Here is a 19,167-nt window from a genome sequence, read left to right as displayed (position 1 = left end):
ATGTTAATACAGCACCGTTTTAGTAATGCATTAGATGTTCTTTAAACGATTTGGTTTTAGTTTTTTTTTAATGCAATACAAATAAATTATGAGATTTAATGTGCCACTTCTGATACTTAAAATAATTTTACAGAAACAGTACCGAAATGTTCTTGTATTGTTATATTCAATTATGCTGTAATTCGTATTCATCATTTATATTTGTTTTGCTTCAGTTGGTCTCTTATATGAACATCTCAGGAAAACATAAATACACGTTCAAAGCACAGTATGTCCTTTTGTTACTTTTGGAGGGAACACAAGAATATGTTTTTTTTTTTACTTGTGGGTAAATAAGATCAAATAAAAATCTATAAATTGCAATGAAATATGATATATTCCTGTGAAATATTTCCAAGTACGTTCGTGGTCACTTTTCACATACAATACATACTTCTAGGTATTCACAGTATCGCTGTTCACTTGGGGCGGGCCTAATTGCTTAAGTGAAACACCCTCAGTTTCATTGGTTATAGTAGCTATGTCAGGGTGGGGACTTTCTTCAAGTCCATAAACCACTGCACATAAACCGAGTAAAGGTCTAACTGCAGAACCTTATAACCATGTTAGTTTCTAATCCGAGCTACACTTCGTACGGTAAGCCCACGCTTACACGATAACGTCGTTTGCTCTGACTTACCATTACGAGATAACAGCTGGTCACTTTCTCCTGCTTCCTGTCTGGTATCTTAGGGGGATTTTAAACTCACACCATCACAAGGGGGCTCGTTGCTTGTAGTTGCAAAACGAAAGTATGTTGCAGACCAAGACGAGGCGACTCAAAGGTAAGGCGTGCGTCTGAGAGTGTGCTGTGAGATGTGTGGTTTTCAAACTAAAATCTCCACTGGAATTTAATTATTAAATATCACTAAAAAATCAAAAGCATTTAGTTTTAGTTAGTTTTTAAATATTATTACAAAATATAAATGTATTAAATAGCCATTTTTGGTAGTCCGTTATATTACTATTCCCATATTGTCCTCTGTTGGCGACGTGGGTTTTAAAGTGGCATGGTTCCGTGGGAAGTTGTTCCCAGATTTAGTGCGAGGTCCATGGTGACGTGTTAAACAGAGAAAACGCTGGATTTCTGCGTGACGCGAGAGTTAAGTCCTGTCCTGTTAGGCAGTAGGCATTCCTTCTACGCTTGATCCAAGTATCGCATGGGGACTATTAAGCGATTTTTTCCCCTTTTATTAAATAAATGTGTATTTCAGATATTTAATTTTCAAGTGCCATTTAACTTAACAAAATGCCTCCAATGCCTGTCAGTTTTTCATATTAATTTCTCTGAACTGAAAATCACCCGTGTAAAGTTCCTCTTCTGAGTGTCTGCACGTAGAGACGCTATATCTGCAGATCGTTCAGGGTCCATTTGTATGAGAACGGAGCTTGAGAGAGTTCAACTGACAGATAACACCCACACTGCCTGTAAAACAGGCTGTAGTATGGCGTTTTATGTGTGCTATCTGTGTGTTTGTGAACAACAAGCAGGGTCGTGTAACTACTCTCTCTTCAGTGAGGAACACATCTTCTGTTGTATTAATAATGTACTAATGTCATGTAGTCTGTCAGGCCTTAATAGGGGCAACTAGTTGGTAAATTGTCATAATTTCTATCTTTCACATAGGCTGTCTGTCTGTGTTTAAGTGTATAATGTGTGGAAGTGAAGCAGACACAAAGGGATCTGGGTGCAGGGTGTTGCATCATTATCTGTGTGTGTGTGTGTGTGTGTGTGTGTGTGTGTGCAGGCACCATCACATTCAACTACTGACAAAGAATAAAAGAAACGCTAAGGGAAACACAGTTAAAAAGGCTAAAAAGCTAAACAAGATAACTAGACACCTGGGGAGACTAATCAAAGGGAACCAATGAACAATCCAACATAAGACAAAGCATGTAGAATCTATGTTATTGTAGGTACAATTAAAGGACATTTCTTGACCCCCCACCCCAGACCTGACTGATTTACAAATACTTGTTGTAGCCCTAACAATAATGTACACCTGTTTGTGTATGTTCTTGTTGGCACTTTTTTTTGACCAGTATGGCAGTCATAATGTTTTTTATATATTTTTTTCTCAGTGAATGTACTATGTTTAGGTATGATGTTTTTAACTTAATATTTTGTATTTTTGAGGGATTTTATGGTACTACATAATAGGAATACAGTAGTTTTAATCCCACTTTTGAGCATAGACCTGAAAATTACATTTCAAACTTAAACCGCCGCAAATCTTGATTTCTTTGAAGTGCAGACTGAAATTTTGTCTCTTTGTAAAGAAGACACTTTGCGCATTATGTGAAAACTCTTAATTTTAATTTTATTAAAAGTGCTAAAAGTTTAAGTTAATTGGTATGTTTGTGCATTTGTCTAAACAATTTCAAATTATTAAATGTATATATTTTTTGTTTTATTCAAACATTGTGTTAAAATCAAAGCCGTAAATCTTTAAAAGTTGTGTTCCGCGTTCAAACTTTCAATGAGACTTTGTTTTGGTACAAATGTTTCCGCTAATGCCAAAATATTTACTATGTTTCGAAATATTCTGATTAAAGTAAATATTTTGCCATCAAAAATGACTGAAGCGATCCCGAGAGTTTAGAAACTAACCTAAGCATAACAAACCAAAACAACAATTATTGCATGAATAGCATACAATGCAAGCACCGACATATCTATAATTATAAAATAAAGTTAAAGTATTTAATGTGATATTATAAAGGGAGATAATTGGTTAGTTGACATTTGGGAGCAGGGGCCACGTCCCAAATGATCACCTGACTTCCCAAAACCACCTTATATCGGGCCACCTCATACCGTATTGTTTGTCTCTCTCTGTCGAACCCACCCTTCCCTCCCTTTCTCATTATTTCAGCCAGCCTTATCCCACAGTCTCTTTCTTTCAGGTTGTATTGTCTGGCCTAAATATGATCGAGACTGTACCCCCACCCTGAGTCTCTCTGAGCCATCAATTCTAGATGCCTTGATTAAACTGACAATCATCCCATTCCCTCTTGCCCTTCGTCTAACTCTTCCCGAACACTCTCTTCAACTAACTCAACTGCAACGCACTATATAAGGCTTCGTAAATGAATGAACAAATAAGTAACCGATTCTGACCACAGCACCATGTTTAGATTTAATAATTTAATAACAAACAACTCGCCCAATTGTGCCATGTGCCACTTAAAATGCCTCACAATCCAGTACAGATTCCAGTGAAACTAAATGTCATTGGCTGTGCCACAGCTTCCAAAAGCATGTTCCAGTGGCACCAAAGCATAAGATGCCATGTTAAACTCTTTGTGACCGATCAGTCTGACAGGAATCTCTGCTTTAGAGAAATTACTGTGACCCATTTTATTTTATTTATTTTTTTACTTGAAGTATATTTTGGATTTTGTCACACAACTAAACACACGCATGCATTTGTCCATACAGATTTTAATGAGTTAAGACACGCTCATTGTCTTAATGAGCATTAAATCAGGAGGATGTTGTGGATGGCCTTGTGCTTGCTGTTCCCTCTGCTGGACAGACTGTGGTGTTACCGATATTACAGTATTCTTAATACAATTGACATTTACTTTCATTGCTATAGTTCTGCATGGCCTGGTGAAAATTTACCGTAGTTGATCTATAGAGTCTAGGGGCCGCTAGCTGTTCTCATTTTCCCGTGTGCTTCACATTTATTTAGGTGGATCCATTAAACCAGGATGACATAGTAGAAACCGTCCATTTGTCTGGATAAAGCAATAAAGTGATTTTTTTTTTTTTGTTGAGTCCATTACAGAATGAGCTAATTGTCAATTGTAGATTCTCAAGGGTGTTGTCTTGTCTTAAATACTTTCTCTTTCATCTCTGCTATCTTTCCTATGTTGCATCCAGCAAGGCAAAGCATCGTGGCTTATGGAGCTGAACTGTGATGGTTAACAAATCACTAGAATGTGTGGGAAAGTCTGGACGTTGATTACTGTGAGTTATCACTCTTTGCTAATGTATTAGTGGAAGCCCTTAGAAGAAAATGTTTAAACCTTTCAGTGAGGTGTTGTGTGGCTGCAGTTTATTTTTTACTGCATGTTAAAGATGGCCCATGTACAGTAAATTGTATTACAAATACAACAGTGTTTCCATAAGATACACTAATACATAAGTGAAATATTTTACATGACAGTCGTCCACAGGTGGGACTTCATTTCTGGCATTTCCTTCATAGGCATTTTCTTTCATCACGTATATTCATGATGTCCAATCCGGGTGTATGAAAAATGACATTAAGGCGCATCTGGTGAGTCTATCCTTCAATTTTTATTTGTGACTGTTACGAATTAACAAAAGTCTCTACTCAAAGAGAACAGAAGAAACATTCATAACAAAATAACAGGGATCCAAATAAGATCCCTGGAGTCCCCGCTCTCACTCCCAAGGCTTCAAAACACCAACTATACTTTAAAGTATAAAAAGTAAGTTTATTAAACATAAGGTAGTAAAGAGCATATACATTTCAGGAGGGGGAAAAGCCAAAACAAATAACAAAACAACTTAGAAAAGTAAAGTAATGATTTACAACAGTTGTCTCATTCCACAGTCAGCATGTACACCGTATGTTACAGCATAGACACAAAACAACAAGTCTCTCAATCAAGGAAGCCATGAGAGCGGGGAGCTCCAGATCCATGCTTCAGGTGGCTTTAAGTAGCAGCAATCACTCCCGTCCCCAATCAGGTCACTCATTATCAGCTCCACCTGCGAGTCATGATAGTTAGAGGGTAACAAGAAAGAGAAACACACCAAAAGGAACACTAGACCAACACAACACAATGCATTCCCACGTAACAGTGACTTTCTGCCCATATCAATCCCAAGTGAATCTGGAGCTTGTTGCCTTTCATCATGCACATTTCTGAGTTTTTAACTTGGGAAAGCGTCCTGCAATAATGTGCTAAATTCTAGTGTTTTCTAAAAAGAGGATACTGTCATAGTGTTAAATCGTGTATGCACATAATATGCAGCTAACATCTCCCAATATGTAGCCATTCTTACATTTTTACAACTACAGTAAGTGTAAGAAAATGTATTTGACTTTTCTGTTAATTATAAAAAGTCTAAAAGTGGCTTGGTTAAAAATAATAACTTTTAATTTTAAATTTTATTTTAATTTTCTGACTTTGTGGAACATTGCTAATTCAATAAACTACAGTAGCCATTATTCTGCTGGGACATTTGAGTGAAATTCGACAATTGGTGCATAAAATCAACACTTAACACTAACAGTATACATAATACAGATGCATACAGTTTAAGAATATATAAAATACAACCTATGCAATCTACAAATAAGGACATTTGTAAGCATTCTAATGCTGCACATAGTGACTGGTGCAGGTTAGTGTGTGTGTGTGTGTGTGTGTGTGTGTTTGGGGGGGGGGGGGTGTAGAAGGTTCCTGGGTGGTGGGGGAGGGGCCGAATTTCAGTGGTGCATGGGACAAAAGAGAGGATGGGGGGGGGGGATGCAAGGTTGGGAGTGAGTAAAGCTGTGAAGTTAAGAAGCTGTGTTTCGGGTGGGTGGGTCACCTGCAATACAGAGGAATTTGCGGGTGAGACGTGTGTTATAAATGTCCTGGAGGGAGGGGAGAGAGGCACCAATGATCTTCTTAGCTGATCTTATTAGTATATTATATTACAACTGCACAAAAATAATAAAAAAAATAAAATGGTATATGAGCCTGCTAATGTTTTCATGACTGCAAGAATGCATAGTTATGCAAACGAACAAAAACAAAGTGTTTATTTGTTGAACAAGTTATGGACTTTCCTTATGGTGGGGAGAGGGTTTTACCCCTAGAGCATTTATTAATCTAGGTAAACATTTACTTACACATTATTCAATTCTAATGCAGTCATTAATATTATTTAAAGGACCTGAGCAATCATGAATTAACAATGAACAGTTAAATTTTTATTAATTAACTTTTTAACAGATTAATAAATACTGTAGCCATTGTATTACTTAATGTTAGTTAATGCATTTACTAATGTTAACTAATAGAACTTTATTATGCGTTACCCTCAAAACAATATTTAATAATCAGGATAGTCTACAATCATTATTGTAAAAATTAACCTGGATGATATTCTGGTTAGATGGGTTAAGGGGTAGTTTCGAGGTTAGTACCTCATTATTGTAATTACTAAGTAAATATGTAGTATGTTCATGCGGAATAAGACTGTAAAATAAAGTGATAGTTTATTTTATGACTGACTATGTACTGACTGTACATGATTCCTTAAACATGTACATACTGTATCTTGTTTGAATCTGCATAGGACGACCTGTTGTTGGAAGAGCACATGTTTGAGGTTAAGGAGTTCTCACCTGAAACGAAGGTATGAGCAAATAACATAAGATGACTTATTTACTCATTAACTTAATTTACTTTTCATAATAGTAGTAGTAGTAGTTGGATATTATAAGCAGTATTGGCTTCTTGAGATAAAGTCTTGTTATCCTAAATGTGTTGTACACATAATTATAACATAATTTATTAACTTGTGCTACAAAACTGCATTTTCCTGTCAGTCTATGCTGGTATGAATTTAAGTTTAAAAAGTTGAATAATTCATAATGGTTATTTACAATATTTTTCTGACTGTTTTCCCAGGAACGCGAGCTTCTATCTATAATAAACTCCTTATGTTCAGTATGGAGTAATAACAAACTGAAGGACGAGAAACTTTTGAGAGTTCTAGAAACGTTCCGTATAATGTTGCATAATGTGAGTATACTGCTTACTCTATCATGTTCTGTCATTCGGTTTCAAATATCAAATCGAATCAGTTCTGACTGCATGTTTCCCTATTTCTCTCTACAGCTAGACCACAATTTTGAGACACTTTGTACTAATCTCACCTGCACAGAGGAGTACACAGTACGCCACATTAACACGAGTACTTTTGGAGAAATGTACAAAAAATCTTGTGGTGGATCAGTATCGGGTATGGACATTAAACCTGTCATTTATGCTTTTTCTTCAGTCTTGCACATCCTTAATTTATTCATAATATGAACATTGGCCACCATAAATCTCTGGCAAGGCAAAAGTCTGTAGATGAACACATTTAATTGAGACAGAATATTTATTAAACAAACAAGCAAATTTACATGGAGTGCTACTGTATGTTGAATGTTATGAATAATACATGTTTGAAAATGCACATTTTGCTCACTTTCTTTTCTCTACTTTAGACCTAAAATGTCCATCAAAAAGTAAGTTATTTGACATTATCTCCCTTTTAGTCCATAAAACGGATTTCTTTAGCTCTTGAAGCACACAGTGTTGTTAATCTGAGTGTTGTAGTACAGAAATCATTGTTTATTTTGTTGTTATTTATTGTTAATCTGTTTTGTAATTACACAGGTACAACCATCAACCCAACCACTGAATACAGTAAGCTGTTTCTTATTTCATATTCACATCTCAAACACACACATTTTAATTAACCATTCAAATTAAAAACCGATCATTAGTTCATGTATATTCAAATATAAAATTATTTAAATCAAAATTTTATGTCAGATCTTACTATTTGAAAGTACATGGCCTAAACATCCACTACTAAACCGACATAATCATTAAATGGTGACAACAAGCCAAGTCTCTCTAGTTTTGCTGAAAAAGATGCAAACTTGAAGATAATGTGGGGGGGGCTTTCTGAGCACATGTGTGGTATTATAGCTGTATTGGTCTTTTGAAGAGAAGTCTAATATAATTTCTTTTCTAATTGATCACATAGGCTCCACATTTTTAACAACGGTCAGTTTAATCACCACCAATAATAAAAGTAAGCAAATTCAATTTTGTATTTCATATTCACATCAACACCGATTACAGGGCCGATAGTTTGTCTGCCACGTGATTCTGAGTTTTGACATAAAACCACATTTTCTAATCACAACAGCTTTAACAACGGTCAGCCCAAACATCACTGCTACTGAAAGTAAGGATCACATCAATCTTCTCAAATGAAGTATATACAGAGTATTTGCTTATAATACACTGAGCATTTAATCCCAGTTTTGTAGAAAGTGTTGTACAAATTTGATAATATTTAAAGAAACTTGATTATATGGTAAGATCAGTCTTTTATGGCCTTATTTAACTTTTTTTTTTTTTTTTTTAGTGAGTATGCAATATTTTGTAGATATGACCGCAGTTTCGTCGGCCCGTACAGAAACCATCAGTAAGTTTGTCTCTTGTGAGAGCAGATCCATCTGTAATGAGCAGCACAATGCCTTCAGCACACACGCAGTGGTCTCTTTCAGTGGCCAGCCGAAAGATTGTGCATTAAGAAAGGTTCAGCTATAGTGCAGTGTCTATTTCAGTTATCTTCCCATTAGCCTGAACCCATCTGACCCTCTCTTTTACAAGGCCTCATACCTACTAGATGTTGCCATCTGCTTGTTTTGGTTGTTGCTATTTGCACAATTCTCACCTGTTTTTGAAACACTCATTGCATTATTAAACTCACCATTTTTTCGTCATTATTTAGTCCATGTATACAAACTTGTACGTTGTGACTTGTGATAATTGGCAGATTAAAAATAGCAGGTGCATAGATGCAACTAATGAAGTCACCACAGCTTGTGCATGGTCACTAATAACAAATTTTACTAATACAGCCATTTACTATTACTAATACTTTTGCACATTGCAATAATTACTAATAGTTTTGTGAAATAGAATCTAATAGATTTTTTTTTAATCATAGTCATCATACTTTAAAAAGTAGATTTTATTTTGTGATCTATTAATCTTTTAGACACTTGCTTGTATATCAAGTTTTTATATGGTTTTCCCTTTTATTACAGTTCAAGCATTAAAAGATGACAATCGGCATCTGTGGGGTAAGTGTGAGATCTGTGGGTCTTTCTGATCAATTATTTGGTCTTTCCAGTTTTCTCTCTTACTGCAGATCTCTTTATAAACCAAATTCCCCTCCTCTCCCCTTCAAGCTGCCACTAAAGCGAGTTCGGGACTCCTGGTTGTCTCGTTTCTGCTAAATGTTGTTTTACTCCTCATGGTGGTTCATGTATACGAGAAGGTAAAACGATCTAAGCATTAATTTGGTTTGTGAATTTATTTAAAATTAAAGCATGTTATTTTGTATTTGGGTGAGGGGGTGTGGTTTAATTTCAAACCATTGCTTCACGCTAAAATATGAGTCATCTATCCATAATACTGCTTTCTCCATGAAACAATTTTGTCTGAACGTAAGAGAAATATGAACCGATCAAGCACCATTTAAAAGTGAAAACTGGCAAGATAAAAAGGGATGCACTTTCACTGGAGGAAGCGTGATTTTTATTTGTTTTATTTATAAAAAATTTAAATTAAATGGAAATGCTTGATTTGCTCACATGGCAATCATTTGTGGTATTATTTTAAGTGTTAATTATAAGAATAACTTTTATATCAGTATGTAATATTTTGTTAATGCAACATTTTGAACCTTTGTTAATGAATGTTAATTTAAGCTTAACAAGGCCTTCAGTATACAATCAGTGACTTTTTTTTTTTTTTTTTTTTTTTTTTGTCATAAAGAAAAAAAATGTCTTCCAGAGAGAGGGACCTGGAGGGGAAGAGAATACAATGATCTGAAAACAGGTAACACCAACTTTTTGTAGATTTTTGGAAATGGTTCAAATGAGCTGGATCTATAATAAACTTTTACTAAAGTATGGCTCCTTATATAAGCCATGCGTATATAAGGAGAATGTCAGATTAATCACATTATACTTTTCTCTTATTTGTTTCCTAGCAGGGAATGACCATAATAGCACTTCAGTAAGCTAATCTTTTTGTCACTCATTTAAATTTATAATATATATATATTTTCTTGTTTAAGTTGGTTGTTTGAAGTTTTTCTCATATTACATTGTCATTCTCCAGACATCGGTCACGGCTACCACACTTTGTATGCATGATACAATGCTGTCTTTGAATCTGTGACTAGCAACCATCCTAATGTATGCAACTTGTTATATTAATATACTCAGTCATGTCCACACAGATTGTGTATTTTACAGTTTCTACTTCTGCTTGTCTTGAATGTGCCTCTGTAACTGTTATCATTCATCTATAAAGTACCTCTGTTCATGGTTTCTGACCTAGAATGATATGAAATTAAATGGTCTGTCTGTCCAGCATTTGTTCACACAAAAATATCACAACCAGTACAGAAATTATTGGGAAAAAAGATCGGTGTTCTTTAGCATTCAGATCTTGAATGGTTGTGCCAGACAGGTTTTTTTTTTTTTTTTTTTTAAAGGAATGATGGGAAAGAAAAGTATTTGCAGCTGATCGCACTGCAACATTGTTTGTATTGTTTTTTTTTAATGCAATATCTAACTGTTTATATTTTGCTGTGTTTGCGATTTAAGAAAGGACATGCAGAATTTATTTATTTTTATATTCCCTCAAAGAGTTTGTATTTAATTTTATGTTAATGATCTTTGTGCTTTTGTGTAAAATGACAATTGTTTGCTGCAAAGTGCACCCAATAAAACAAGGAAATATGATCATGTGTATCTTAGACCTCATTAAATGGCACTAAAAAGTTCTCATAAAAATAAAAACTTAATTACATTTTCCTTAGTCTTTGTCTTTATTACCAAGAAGTGGTATGTGTTCCCTGCTATATCCTCTGGAGACCCAGGCACTCTCTAACCCACCGTCCTGGACTGGACTCGGAGGCCGCTCTCTCAGAAGCCTGTCATTGTGTCTCGTACCTGTCTATTGTTTGGACTGTTCACCTCCTCTCCCTCAATCTCTCGTCTTGTCAACAAACTCATTAAAGGGATAGTTCACCCAAAAATGAAAATTCTGTCATCTAGTAACTCTCATGTAGTTCCAAAGCTGTATGATTTGGTGGTTGCCATTGACTTCCATAGTATCTTTTTTTTCCTGCTATGGAAGTTAATGGGAACCACCAACTGTTTGATTACCAGCAATCTTCAAAATATAATTTATGTTCAACATAAGAAAGCAACTCCTACAGGTTTGGAACGAAGTAAATAATGACAGAATTTTCATTTTTGGGTGAACTATCGCTTTAACACTCATTCTGCACTTAAGTCCTATCCTTATATCTCTGACACTAAAGCTACTTAAAACTTTTTAAACCAGACAACTCAAAGTTTATCTGGACAAACTTTCCCCCCTAGTTATTTAAATCGGGCTATTTTTCAAACTTTGTCATAAATAAACATCCCAGGAATACATCATGGGATTTAAAATCAGCATATGACTTTTGGTAATCAAACGGCATCATTTTCATACATATCTTCTGTAGAGGACACCAGGACAAACATCAGGTTAATCAGGCATTTTGAGGAGATACAAGAAATCCATAGGGAGCAAAATTATAATCAATATTCCTATGAATTATTTCTTTCTTATGAAAATGTTGCTAAGTTTTTACTTCCACTACACTTCTTGTCTCATTACATGTTGTCCCAAGAACATATTCATATGCAAATTAGACACAGTATATAGATACTTTGCACAGAATGGGAACGGATATTACATGAAGTAGAAGAGTATATCAAATCATTCTGCTACATTTTTTATAACATAGTTGAGAATCACCTTTGTATAAAGTTAAAATAGTTAAAAATAGCATAAAACCTTTAGAATATATATATATATATATATGTGTGTGTGTGTGTGTGTGTGTGTGTGTGTCTGTGTGTAAAAATAATTATTTAAAAATAAGTAAACTAAAACATTATTTTTGCTTTAATTGGAAAAAGCAGTGTACTTTTTTTTGTTAAATCAGGCACCTACCATAGTTAAACTAAAGTAAACAAGGTACTTTTATTTTGACACCTACAGGAAAGGCTGCACTAACGTCAAGCTAAACAGCACATGCTGATATGATTATTGCATTTATTTTATTGCATGTCTCAGTCATTCAGTGAGTATATCATTATGTAAACGTGCTATTTGGTTTCATATCCGCGTGTTCTGCATTCATAAATGGGGGTGTAACGCGAGCTTTTAGTTTATCTTCATACGTTAGCAGTTTAGCAGTGCGTTTGTGTCTGTGCACTCCGTGACAATTTAGCCAGAGGGGCCCAAACTCGGTCCTGGAGGGCCGGTGTCCAGTAGAGTTTAGCCCCAACTTGCCTCAACACACCTGCTGGTAAGTGTCTAGTAACGTTATGCCTGTAAGTGCTTGATTAGCTGGTTCAGGTGTGTTTATTTGGGGTTGAGCTAAACTATGCAGGACACCGGTCCTGGGCACCACTGCTTTAAATAGATTATCGATTCCCAAAACCATAGTTGCATAGTTAGCAATTTAGTTGGTTGGCAATGGGAAATTGCATTGCAACCAACAAAGTTGCTAACTGGGAATCGCACCCCAGATTGCGTACTTTAACATTTTGTGTAGTGTGTCATAAAATGTGCCTGTTGTCCTGTAGCCACGTGTGTAGTCATGGAGACAGACGCGTCTCTCCTCGACGTTGAACTTGAGCATAAACAGCAAGAAGAGCTTTACCAACAACTTCTGCTTCAGGTAACCGCTTCGACACACATTATATACGGCATATAAGTGTTATGTGAGTGATAATGTAATACTATATTTCAAAGCAGTTCCCAGAGAAATATCGACTGTCACAGTACGTTTAATTTCATATGCATCAAAAAATGCACGTTTAAAGGGATCGTTCACTCGAAAATGAAAATGCTGTCATCATTTACTCATCCATATTTTGTTACAAACCTGTGTTACTGTCTGTCTACTGCAAAACACAAAAAGAGATTTGGTGGGGTAGGGTTAGAGGATAGGGATTTGTAGATGTAAGGTGATAATACATAGGGAAACTTTTTTGAGCAATGTTGCTTGGGCACTTTCCCTTTGAGAATGGGCAACAAATTTGTATCTGGATACTTTAGATCAGCCGTGGGCACGGTGTCTCAGCTGGTTGCCCATTGACGGCAACATTGCCATGCAAAAAGTTGCACCAAGTATCATTACCTTCAGTCACGTTTTTTTGTATGGAAATTAATGAAAGTGCATGCTGATTAAGTTTGTCAGTAATTTGACTTTCTACCTAATAACAATTTTCATCAAAAAATAAAATAAAAATACCATAATGGTAGTCTATGTAATTTACAGTTTATGCATACTTTTCTGTCAGCATACAATAGATGTGTGAGGTCCCGTTTGTAAAAGGACAATGTTTAATCTTCAGGGGTGAACTATCCCAGACAGACAATTATGGATTCTGCAGTCTGAATTATCTGATTAAAGGTGGGACTTTAAAAACAGAACTGATTTTAAAACACTAGGCATCATACTCCTACTGACTTTGTAAAAAGTCACATAGGGAAAGACTGGCCATCATACATTAAATGACCAAGGATCACACACTACCTACCTAACTTTGGAGCTTAATATCTCCTTTATTTTTATGCAAGTGACATGTTTAACTTTACCATCCTAAGCACAGACTATTCTACTTTTGCATTACATTTCAGACAATATGTAGAATTTTATTATTTTTCTTTCCTTTCCCAACTTGTATGTCTTCACAAGACTCTTTGGATAAAGCCGTGTACCGATTGTACAAATGAAAATGTATATCTCTGAAACTGTAAACAAAATTTGTTGTCCTTTGGTCACTAAACCCAGTTGGAGAGCTATTCTAAGACAAAAACAACTTTTGTTTTATCCAACCTTACAGACCATGGGAAAAGTGCAAAGCGAAAGTCCCCTCTCCAAAGTCATCTGTCCACAACCAGGTTAGTCTCATATTTTAAAAAAATTCTCTCAGGACATCATATTTTGGAGTCATTGGTGGTGTTTGTTTATTATGTAATGAAACTTGTCTGAATTTATCCGCTTTATGTCAGGCATGTGTGTGAAGACCTCCTCCGTGTCAGACAAAAAGAAGGTCTTTCTGAATATCTGTCAGTCCCAGGCGGTGCCGCCCCCTCCTCATCTGTCCCAGCAAGCCCTCGTGGATCTCCTGGAGTCAGAAGACCCGACGAGTTACAGAGTGCCCATGAGTCTCGGCGAGCCGCATACAGAAGTGGACAACAGTGAGAGACTTTCACATTTACTCCATTTGCCTTTTATTATCGGTTCCATAATCCAGACTGAAATTTATTGTTTTAATTCTAAGCGTAGTCTAATCTGGTTGACATAAGTCACCAAATAGGAAATAACTATAACGAAAAGGAAATAAACTATTCTAAATGGCGTCATTAAATGTGAATGGCAAGAACCGACACTTAAAGCTAAAATTAATGAAAGTTAATGAAAGATTTGCAATGAAAATATTCTTATGTTTGCCAGGCACACAAGGCTGTACTGTGTATGATGTCGTGATCAACGATGAGTTCTTCCAGAAATGTCAGGTGTGTGTCTTGTATGTGAAGGTATGCATTGAAAGTACCTCAGAAATATGTGACTGCATTCATGGCTATCATTGTGTATGTTTGCACCCAACAGAAAGATAGCCTGTTCCAGCAGTTTCTTATCGCAGTGTCTTTGGAGGGACTGGAAAACAAATACAACCTTGAGTTGAGCAGAGGTCAGACTGAATACAGCACATCTGATACTTATCATTATTCTTCATGAGGGTCAGAAATAAACTTTTCCATTAAGGGGCAATATTTGCCGCCTGGAATTAATTTTCATTTACACAGTTTAATGCTGCACTTCTACATGTATTTACACAAAATTTTTTAATGAAAATAGCCCTAGAAAAAAAAACAAAACAGGAAATTCATTTTTGCCCCAAGCACCATTTATTTCTGACCCGCCTCTGCATCTGTCTAGTTCAGAAAATGACACTTTCATACCATGTCCACTGATCCTTTCATGTCATTTTCCCCCCAGATATTAAGGTTTTGAAGAACAGGAAATTCATGGGCTCTATAGCAGAACAAAACATTCGTACCAAGAATAAGCCAGTTATCCAGGAAATTGACTCAAAGTGAGTTCTTTGTTACTTCGGGGGGATTGGGGTGGTGCTCAATCAGGTTGTGAGGGGGGGTGGGGTACATCTCAAACAAATAAGACTCATTGAGAAGCTTACTAATGTATTGGAATCAGCCGTTTAATTGTTTCAGAATATATATATATGTTAGAACCAAGCTACATGTTAACACCAATGTCTATGGTAAAATCCTAAACCGTAAAAACAGCTATTTAAACAACTTTACAGGTAAAGTTTTGACAAAAACTTTGTCTTGTAAAAAGCAAATACCGCTTATGGAAAAGCAGAAATACAGCAGTTACCCCATACACCATATCAAATGCATGCTAAACGTACAGCACATGTAATAGGGTTTGCTACATTCATTACACTATCTGTGTATCAAACTTGTGAAAAATTTGTACTAAAATCTTAATGAACATAAACATAATTTAGTTATATTAGATGTATATTTTATCATTGATTTTAGGATTTAATTGGGCAAATTAGTGATATTTTGCAAACAGCTTTGTCAAAAGAGGAGTAAACAATTTGAGATTTCAGTTTCTTTGTGAATTAAGCAAATTTTATGTAGTTTTTTTTCTTATTTTTTTTTCTATCAGATATTAGTATTGGCATTAAACATTGACAATATCGGCTGGCCTTGTAGAATCTAGAATTATTTTGTTTTCAAAAAATATTTCTAAAATACAAAAAAAAAAAAACTCCATTAATTATAATGTAAATAAATAAATGCAAACAGTGGTTTGATTGTTAAATAAGGTGACTTGCTTCTGAACTCAACATGAAAAAACAGATTAAATCGGGTGACACTTCTGGATCAGTATTGCAAGGATAAATTTTGCTTAAAGGGTTCGTTCACCCAAAAATTTAAAATAGCCCATAAATTACTCACCCTCAAGTCATCCTAGGTGTATATGGTTTCCTTATTTCAGAGGAATCCATTTGTAATTATTTAAAAAAGTTGTCTTTGATCTTTCAAGCTCTATCATTGCAATCAGCGGGTGTTGCAGTGCATCAGTCCAGAAGAAGAGAAATAAAAATCACCCATCCATTAAAAAAAAAAAAGCTCACACAGCTCAGGGGGGTGAACAAAGTCCTCCTTCAGTGATTTGATGTGTTTATGTAATAAAATTAACCATATTCAAATGTAATAATCACTTTAATCTAGCATGTGCAACACTGACCTCCATAACCTCATCCTCCCAGAGCTGCTTCTGTGTACAACTGTAGGTGCAAGCTAGATTAAAGTGATTATCTTTTGAATATGGATATTGAGTTGTCAGTGTGCAGCCTACTGTAAACATATACAGAGGCCTGCATAAGTATAGGAACTGTGAAGACAAAATTGCTTTCTCTGCTGTGGAGTCGAGACATTTGCAAATATGATTAAAAGATGAATATGCAACAAAACTGCAGGATGTCACATTTTATTTTTGGCTCTTTCGACATGTTTTACCAAATAAAAAGGACAGCACTTTGAGTTCATCCCTCTTCAACTGGTGAAATTAATGTTCAATCAGACTTAAATCTGGAGATTGATTTGGGCAATCCAAGACTTTAAATTTCTTTGCCCTGATAAAGTCCTTGACTGAACTGGCATGGTGTTTTTGGTCATTGTCCTGATCCAATATGAAGTGCTTTCTAATGAGTTTGGTGGCATTTTCTTTAATATTGGTAGCCAAGATGATTTTGTACTCTAAGTCATCACTAAAATGAAGTGGTCCTGTTCTAGAGACAGCCATTCATGCGTTTCCATGCCTTGACACCACTTCCACCAAGCTTTACAGATGAGCTTGTATGTGTAGGATCATTTGCAGTTCCCTTTTTTTCTCCACAATTTTGCTTTCCAATCACTTAGATCAAGGTTCATCTTTGTCTCATTGGTCCATCAACTCCAAAATTCCAAAATTCTACTGGCTCACACATTTGTGAAGAATCTTGCCTTTCTATTTTTGGTGCGGATCAGAGGTTTGCATCTTGCTGTGTAGCTTCTGTAATTCTGTGTCAAATTCTCCTGTGGACTGTAGATTGACAGAGCATCACCCAGCTTTCTGGAGGTTGTTGGTGATTTTACAGACATGTATTTTAGGGTTCACTTTCACAGCTTTTATGATTTGTCTGTCATCAACTACTGTTGTTTTTCTCAGCCGATCAGGTCGTCGCTGATGGCGCCAGTTACCAAATTTCTCCATGCCCTGTTTTTCCTATAGTTCTAATTGACTTCCTCTTTTCTGTAAGCCTCCAAATTTCTTGCTTTTCTTTCAGAGTTGACTTCCTTGTCTTCAACCTGGTTTGTGTGTCATCGTTGAATGCAAGACTTAGAATGCAGAAGCAATGGATATAACTGATAACACACATTCTCTACTTTTAATATCTGAAGAATTAATGCAACAGGACACAGCTGAACACTTAAAGACCTGTGAGGAAACTGTTCCAATACTTCTGCTCACATCAGATAGGAAGATGAAACTTTAAAAGTGCTGATCTTCTTAGCTGGTAAAACATCTTCATACTGAATCACCCAATAATAAAATGTGACATTCTGTAGTTTTGTCTCGTATTCATCTTTTAATCATATTTACAGTTTCTTGACTCCACAGCACACATATAATTTTGTCTTTACTGTTCCAATACTTATGGAGGACACTGTATGTCTCTGTGGCTCATTGCTCTTTTCTGCACCTGATCCCATTGATTGTTGATCTGCTGAGTAACTATAATGTGAATTCCATTAATCACTTTGTTCTTTGTGGACAGGCAGTCTGACTCCTTTCCTTCATCAGCCAAACGGTATGTTTATTTGGAGAGTTTTTTTTAATGCATTTGTAAATTTAGTGTTTCCCTTTCAAATGTTTTTTGCTTTCACTTATGTTTGACAAACCAGGGATGAGTACAAAGACTTAGTTTTGTCTTCATTTGTTGTTTAATGTGGTATATAATTGATTATAGTGAGGCAGAACTTTACCTGTAACTTAAATTTATGCTTTCATTGTGCCTCATACTCCAGTCCAGAGTTCAGTTTATTAGTGGAGCCCCCAACTGGAAATGCGGAACATCTGATCGCTGAGATTCTGTTACCTGGAGTGGTGAGTAATGGAGGCCTGGTTTTGGACTACGTTCAAGCACTTGTTAACACACAGTACGCGATTCTAGATTTGACTGTCTTCCTCACTAGATATCTGCTTGCTCTCTTGTTCTGGATTTGGGAGAGGACAGACTAGTGCTGAATGCTCGACCTTCTCTTTTCCACTTGGATATTTTCTTCCCCCTGCTTATTGACCAAGAAAACAGTGCTGCCCAGTTCAACACAAATACACAAGTAAGTAAGCATAGCATACTTTGCCCAATTAAAGGTTATTATTATAATATTTTTTTATAAGCGGTACACAGTTACCGCTCTTTGACCCAATATATTTGTGCTGGTAGAGATTTGCAGTATGTCTGATACAGTCTTTTCCTGTTTTCATTTCAGGTGCTCACAGTGACCATGCCAGTATTGTCTTCATAAAAACTGTTGCAAGGCTATTATTTCATAATAAACTTCATTTAGTATACAGAGAGTGATTTGTGTGTTGCTCAATATGATTTAATCAGTAACTACTTATATAAATGTTATATAATATATTTCTATACACTAAACAAAATTATAAACCCAACACTTTTGTTTTTGCCCCCATTTTTCATGAGCTGATCTCAAAGATCTCAGACTTTTTCTATGTACACAAAAGGCCTATTTCTCAAAAATATTGTTAACAAATCTGTCTAAATCTGTGTTAGTGAGCACTTCTCCTTTGCCGAGATAATCCATCCAACTCACAGGTGTGAGGTGTGGCATATCAAGATGCTGATTAGACAGCATGATTATTGTACAGGTGTGCTTTAGGCTGACCGGAATAAAAGGCCACTCTAAAATGTGCAGTTTTATCACACAGCACAATGCCACAGATGTTGCAAGATTTGAGAGAGTGTGAAATTGGCATGCTGACTGCAGAAATGTCCACCAGAGCTGTTGCCCATGAATTGAATGTTAATTTCTCTACCATAAGCCATCTCCAAAGGTGTTTCAGAGAATTTGGCAGTACATTCAACCGGCCTCACAACCGCAGACCACGTG

The 19,167-nt window shown here is 35.9% G+C and overlaps 2 protein-coding genes across 6 annotated transcripts; both read left to right on the top strand.

Annotated features, from left to right (window-relative positions):
* Positions 1–557: 557 nt before the first annotated feature.
* On the top strand, positions 558–10,686 carry LOC132149178 (uncharacterized). 4 transcript variants are annotated; one of them, XM_059558174.1, is made up of 17 exons: positions 558–636; positions 733–824; positions 3,929–4,015; positions 4,257–4,328; positions 6,368–6,427; positions 6,703–6,816; positions 6,913–7,036; positions 7,287–7,307; positions 7,459–7,488; positions 7,835–7,882; positions 8,000–8,038; positions 8,243–8,281; positions 8,910–8,945; positions 9,054–9,142; positions 9,661–9,705; positions 9,863–9,885; positions 9,947–10,686. In XM_059558174.1, the coding sequence occupies exons 3-15, from the start codon at positions 3,986–3,988 to the stop codon at positions 9,697–9,699; spliced, it is 741 nt and encodes a 246-aa protein (XP_059414157.1). In that variant the 5' UTR covers positions 558–636; positions 733–824; positions 3,929–3,985; the 3' UTR covers positions 9,700–9,705; positions 9,863–9,885; positions 9,947–10,686. The 4 variants fall into 4 exon arrangements, with proteins under 4 accessions (XP_059414157.1, XP_059414156.1, XP_059414155.1 ...); XM_059558173.1 differs by having other exon boundaries at positions 9,860–9,885; XM_059558172.1 differs by having other exon boundaries at positions 9,643–9,705; positions 9,860–9,885.
* A 1,233-nt stretch (positions 10,687–11,919) lies between these two features.
* pih1d1 (PIH1 domain containing 1) lies at positions 11,920–18,611 on the top strand. 2 transcript variants are annotated; one of them, XM_059558170.1, is made up of 11 exons: positions 11,920–12,244; positions 12,525–12,619; positions 13,791–13,848; positions 13,960–14,148; positions 14,405–14,466; positions 14,561–14,642; positions 14,951–15,047; positions 17,811–17,843; positions 18,061–18,139; positions 18,229–18,372; positions 18,526–18,611. In XM_059558170.1, exons 2-11 carry the CDS (start codon positions 12,539–12,541, stop codon positions 18,559–18,561), a joined length of 861 nt encoding a protein of 286 aa, XP_059414153.1. In that variant the 5' UTR covers positions 11,920–12,244; positions 12,525–12,538; the 3' UTR covers positions 18,562–18,611. The 2 variants fall into 2 exon arrangements, with proteins under 2 accessions (XP_059414153.1, XP_059414154.1); XM_059558171.1 differs by having other exon boundaries at positions 11,950–12,002.
* Positions 18,612–19,167: the final 556 nt, after the last annotated feature.

Source organism: Carassius carassius, chromosome 9 (genome assembly GCF_963082965.1).
Source record: "Carassius carassius chromosome 9, fCarCar2.1, whole genome shotgun sequence".
Classification (NCBI taxonomy): Eukaryota; Metazoa; Chordata; class Actinopteri; order Cypriniformes; family Cyprinidae; genus Carassius; species Carassius carassius.
Note: the sequence above shows the minus strand (reverse complement) of the source record. Positions and strands in the feature narration are given on the sequence as shown.